Below are 6,000 nucleotides of genomic sequence, written 5' to 3' on the forward strand. Positions count from 1 at the left end.
GTGTATTCCACAAGTGTAATATACAATATAAATTGCGAGTACCAATTTATATGGCGAAAGAATTTATAATTTATGATTTTATAAATTATAATTCTTTTAAATTAAAAGATTTAAATTATGACTTATAATTTTTAATTATTTTTTGTTTTATTTAAAATCATAATTCATCATTTTTAATTATCTTTTTTAATTTTTTATCTTATTTAAAATCATTACATTTGTTTTTATCCTACATGTTTCTTGTATCATTATACTATATCGTAATATTAACTAAAATTGTATTAAACCGTTGTTGCCTCCAGCGGTTTACGCACGTCTCCTAATACACATAAACCGCTACTGCCAGTAGTGGTTTATAGCCAAACATCAATAAACAAAAACCGCGACGGTCTGCGATTTATGTATTCATCCATTTGCATGCAATCCGCAACTGGCTATAGCGGATTATGTGTTTATGTAAACCACTACTGCCAGTAGCAGTTTCTATAAATATATGAAATAATGTATTTGCGTCTTCATATTTGAAAGAATGCAATTGCATAAATTTAAAGGACAAACAATTTATTTATATAAATTACCCTAAAATATATATAATTTTATCTTTTTTCATTTATCCAATCTCATTAAAACAAATAGGAAAAAAATATATGTTTATTTTGTTATTTCTACGTATTTATCATAGTTATAAAATTTTAACATACTTCTAAATTATAACTAAAGTCATAACGTCACATTGTTCTATTAAATATATGACAATTTTTAAATTTAAACACACTTTTTGGTCGGTAAAAAAACACTTTTTGTTAAATTTATTATTTATTGTTGATATCAAATCTTTTTAACAATATATGTTTTAAGAAACTAATTATAGCACCTAAATCAAACATGGAAGTGTAAACTAAAAAAGTAATTATATTTGAAGAGTGGAGAGAGTGGGAGAGAGCGTGGTGGTGGAGACGGTAGTAGGATTTAGAAGGAATCGTTCTTGTTGAAGGAAAGGTTAGTGGGAACCTTGATCCAGGTTTTATAAATGAGGCTTCAAAGGGCAAAAGTGTTATGGAGGCTAGTAGAGAATCTGGTTTGGACCAAAGCAAAGTGTCAGGAGGCGCCATGGAGTTTGAAGGGCAAGAAGCAGCTCATGGCATAGAAGATGGGGGAAAGAAGGTAAAGGGTAAAGAACCTTTCAAGGTTTCTTTTCGAGACAAAGTAGTAGGAGAATCCCCGACTAGGTTCTCTCACGGAGTGGACTCTCTTGATGAGGACAAAATGGCAACCATTATTGATGGAGAGATACCTAGTGTAGTTTTTTCGGAAGAAGCCAGAATGATCCTATCTACTCCATACAAAAATGCCATTATCATTAAAGTCCTCCATAAAACCTTTAGCTATTCCGCCACTACACATAAGTTAAGAGGAGTTTGGAGAACCAGAGGAGGATATGAGGTGTTAGATGTTGGTTTTGGATATTTTTTCATCAAATTTGATTTACGGGAGGATAGAGAGCGCGTGCTACTTGGAGGGCCATAGATAATCGCTGGTAATTATGTGGCAGTTAAGCCGTGGTGTTCGTCGTTCCGCCCATGTGAGGACACTTTTGGTTCCACTTTAATCTGGATCAGAGTCACAGGTCTTAACATATGGTACTATAGTGAGAAGGCTATCTTGAAGATAGCTAGAACATTGGGAAAGCCGATCAAAGTTGACTTAGCCACCAAATCGGCTGAGCGCGGAAAATATGCACGTGCGTGTATTCATATTGATATGGGACAGCCGGTGAAACGAAAAATCATGGTAGATGGTTTTGAGTACAACATCGAGTATGAGAATTTACATCTCATTTGTGATAAATGCAATTGCTTTGGGGATGTGACTCGAGATTGTGGAAAGATAGAAAAGAAGGTGGTTTGGGCAACACTAGAAAGCTTGAATGAACCAGAAGAAGAAGACAGAGCAGCAGGAGTCGGAGAGCAGCCAGTAAGCACCACGAAAAGGTCTCCAGCGAAGGCAAAAAATCAAGAATTCAAATTTCAAAATAGTGAAACTAAAGATTCACTAAATATGGCAAGTGAGAATTTTGTGGGTGGGACGTTGCATGCATCTTTGGAACAAAATCATGCATCTAATAATGGGGTTGGACTAAGTTCAACAAGAGTAAAGCCAATAAATGTCCACAAGTAGGTTTTAATCTCAAAAGGCCTAGTCTTGATAAAAAAAACATTTGTGGCTAATAAGGGGCCATCTTTGGGTGAGTGTGAAGCCAAGAAAAATGCTCCAAAGCCCAAAGAAGTTTTTACAGGAACTACTTCTTCCTCTAGCGGTACTACGGGAGTAAGGAAAAGGGGCCCTGTCTCACATGCTTCTACCCCGCTGGTCAATATTAATTACAAGAGGAGAAGACCTCCTTCACTTCAGAACTCACCGAATGAACCGGTTGGAAGGGTCAAGCATGGCAACGAACAGATGGAGGGAGGTACCAAGATGGGAGACAGAGGACCCTCAACGTGAGACATTAGGGGTGGCTCCATCATCAAGTCTGGTTTTTTATGGATAGTGATTCTATAAACTTGATTAGTTGGAACGTGAGAGGAGCCTCTAACAAGATGGCTCGAGTACACTGTAAAAAACTGGTAAAAAAATTTAATCCAGCTTTTGTTATTCTTGTTGAAACACATGTTGCTTTTGGCTTTATGAAATTTTTTTGGGAACATTTGGGTTTTACTTCTGTGGGAATTGTGGAAGCCAGTGGACACAGAGGGGTATATGGTTTTTATCCTCTGATGATAAAGCTAAGTGTAGAGTAATTGCTACCATGGAATAATGTTTATCTGCTGCTATTGAAAGGGGTGGAAGGAATTGGGTGTGCAGTGCAGTTTACGGTATCCCCCAGCTGGCGATTCATGAGGATTTGTGGGAACATCTGTTGGCACTTGAAACTTCTATACAGGACCCGTGGTTGATAACATAGGACTTTGATGAAATCTTGCATTCTTGGGAAGTGAAACGGGGCCACTTCAATGTTAATCGAAGTAATTATTTCTCTCACATTTTGGATTTGTGTAACTTGTTTGATCTGACAACAGTGGGTAGGAGTTTTACTTGGTTCAGAAAGGTTCGGGGGAACAAGGAGGTAGCTAAGAAGCTGGACAGAGCTTGCAGCAATAGTAGTTGGAGAGTTATGTTTCCTGAAGTGGTCATAGAGGTACTTAGTCGTTTGCATTCTTATCACTGCCCTTTACTCATCAGATGCCTTGGACTGCTAGTCAGGAAGGGCAGCAGACTGTTCAGGTTCCAAGCTGCGTGGGCTACTCATCCATCTTATAAAAGTGTCATCTATAAAGCCTGGAATGGCAACATCAGCCACATACATAGCAAGCTTAAAAAGGTGCAAGAGGCTTCTCTGAACTTCAATTCTCGTGTCTTTGGGAACATTTTTATCAAGAAAAGAGCTCTAGAAAGCAAGCTTAATGGCCTCCAAAAAAGATTAAAATTTTGTGATGATGCAGTTGTCAAAGAAGAGGAACAAAAGTGCATGGATGATTTTAATTCGGTCCTTCTTCAAGAAGAGATGCTCTGGTTCCAGAAATCTAGGGAGCAATGGGTTAGGTATGGTGATAAAAATATAAAGTTTTTCCACATGCAGACCATCATTAGAAGGAAAGCAAACAAAATTCATGGCCTTTTTGTGAGCGATGGATCTTGGTCTTCTGATCCGGATCTTCTTCAGCAAGAGGCACTAAACTTTTATAAAGATCTTTTTTGCTCAACCGACCCGGTGGAGGTAAATTGTATGGGTGATTTTCCGAGACCTTCTCTCAGTAGTGAAGCTTGTGAGAGCTTTACTAATCCAGTGTCGATGTTGGAGGTTAAATCTGCAGTGGATAGCATGAGTCCTTTCAAAGCTCCAGGATCGGACGGGTTCCAAGCATTCTTTTTTAAAGAATATTGGGATGTAGTGGGTCAAGATGTGTGGAGTCTGGGGCGTAGGGTGTTTCAGGGAGACACAATTAATCCTTCTATGTTTGAAACCCTTGTTGTGCTTATTCCTAAGGTTGACTCCCTAAGCAGAATGAAGGACTTTCGACCAATCAGTCTCTGCAACGTCGTGTACAAGATAGTAACTAAGGTGTTGGTAACCCGTTTAAGACCCTACTTGGCTGATATTATATGTCCAAATCAGGGAGTCTTCATTCCTGGTAGAGGAGCTCCTGACAACATCATAGTGGCGTAAGAGGTCCTTCATTTCTTGAAGAGAACGAAATCAAGAAAGGGTGCTATTGCTTTTAAGATAGATCTAGAGAAGGCATATGACCGGGTCGATTGGAGTTTTTTAAACTACACCTTGAGTAGTTTCGGCTTTCCTACCTCTACTAGAAGTCCTATTATGAATTGTATTCAGGCGTCATATCTTTTGATATTGTGGAATGGGAATAGGTTGGATAGTTTTCAGCCCAATAGAGGGTTGCGACAAGGAGACCCCATGTCATCGTATTTGTTTGTACTCTGTATGAAAATGCTAGCTTGCTTTATATCTAATCAGGTGGAGTTGGGGGCTTGGGACCCGGTTGTTGTTTCTCGGGGAGGTCCACGAATCTCCCATCTCATATTCGTAGATGACCTTCTTCTTTTTTGTAAAGCAAGCAAGACACAAGTCCACTAGGTAATGCATTCTCTAAACTTATTCTGTAAACCATGGGGAATGAAGGTGAACATAGATAAGTCCAAAGCTATTTGTTCGAAGAGCGTGTCCAATACTCATAGAAATGTACTGGCTGGTATATCTTCTATCAGATTTGCTAATGAGTTAGGCAAGTACTTGGGGGTTAACATCAACCATCCGCGGGCATCTCGAGCGGCTTGCCTGGAGGCGGTGGAGAAAATAAAAAGCAAATTGTCTAGCTGGAAGGGTCGGCTACTTAATAGGACCGGCAGATTATGTCTTATAAAATCTGTGGCAACGTCTCTACCTATATATCAAATGCAGGTCTCCCTCTTCTCCAACAAAGCGTGTTCTAAGATTGATTCTGTTATTCGTAATTTCTTGTGGAAAGGAAAGACAGATGAGCGGAGCTTAAATTTGTTGAATTGGAGTACTGTGATCACGCCCAAGAGGCATGGGGGCCTTGGTATTCGCGACACTCAATGTGTTAATACTGCCCTCCTTGGTAAACTAGTTTGGCAACTCTTCCATGGTAGGAACAAATTATGGGTGCGCATTATGCTAGCTAAATATGTTCAAGGAAGCTTGGGGCTGGATCTTCAATGTCCTACGCAATCCTCGAGCATATGGCGCAACATCACAAAGACAGCTAGTAAGCTTAAAAATGGCTATGTTTGGTGCATTGGTTCTTTAACTCAATCATTCTGGTATCATCCTTGGAGACCGTCGGGGCCTTTAGCTCTAGAGATCCCTTTTGTGCATATTTCAGACACTGATCTCTCTTTAGGTGATATATGGTTTGGGGGAATTTGGAATTTTGATCATCTTTATACTGTGTTGCCTGAGACCCTAAAACTAGATATTACAACTTACAACCCTATAATGCAGACAGGTTATGATCCGAACTGGTGTTGGGGATCTAATGCCTCAAAGACTTACTCAACAAGGGATGGTTATGAATGGCTCCTTGATAGAAAGGCTGCATGGGATACAAATGAGAATTGGTTGTGGTTTTGGCGTTTAGGAATACCTGAGAAGGACAAGGGATTGATTTGGCTCATCTTGCATGGGGCCATTCCCATTGCCAGCTTTCGTTACCGAAGACGCTTAACAGTAACGGATCTTTACCCTAGATGTAATGAAGCACTAGAATCTGTAGAATAGTGCATCAGACTTTGTAATAAAATATGTTCGATTTGGGAGAGCTTGATGGTGGGAATGCAAACTTGGGATGTCGCCTTGGATTTTTAAAGTTGGCTTCGTCTAAAACTTCGGACCAATGAAGGGATATTTGCAGCAGGTCTTTGGTGGATTTGGAGGGATAGGAACAATGATATTTTTAA

General features: G+C 39.4%; 1 protein-coding gene across 1 annotated transcript; it reads left to right on the top strand.

Annotated features, from left to right (window-relative positions):
* The first annotated feature begins 1,056 nt into the window (after positions 1–1,056).
* On the top strand, positions 1,057–4,228 carry LOC148572248 (uncharacterized). Its single transcript, XM_088507418.1, has 5 exons — positions 1,057–1,456; positions 1,553–1,974; positions 2,233–2,470; positions 2,842–2,876; positions 2,966–4,228. The coding sequence occupies exons 1-5, from the start codon at positions 1,057–1,059 to the stop codon at positions 4,226–4,228; spliced, it is 2,358 nt and encodes a 785-aa protein (XP_088363544.1).
* Positions 4,229–6,000: the final 1,772 nt, after the last annotated feature.

Source organism: Arachis ipaensis, chromosome B3, assembly GCF_059453495.1.
Source record: "Arachis ipaensis isolate K30076 ecotype BB chromosome B3, ASM5945349v1, whole genome shotgun sequence".
NCBI classification, from domain to species: domain Eukaryota; kingdom Viridiplantae; phylum Streptophyta; class Magnoliopsida; order Fabales; family Fabaceae; genus Arachis; species Arachis ipaensis.

Excerpts from the sequence above, each read along its gene's own strand:
- LOC148572248 (XM_088507418.1), top strand. The coding sequence starts at position 1,057 with ATGGAGGCTAGTAGAGAATCTGGTTTGGACCAAAGCAAAGTGTCAGGA. Across the intron at positions 1,457-1,552 it reads ATATGAGGTGTTAGATGTTG|TTAAGCCGTGGTGTTCGTCG; the intron begins GTTTTGGATATT and ends ATTATGTGGCAG. Across the intron at positions 2,877-2,965 it reads GGTGTGCAGTGCAGTTTACG|GACTTTGATGAAATCTTGCA; the intron begins GTATCCCCCAGC and ends TTGATAACATAG.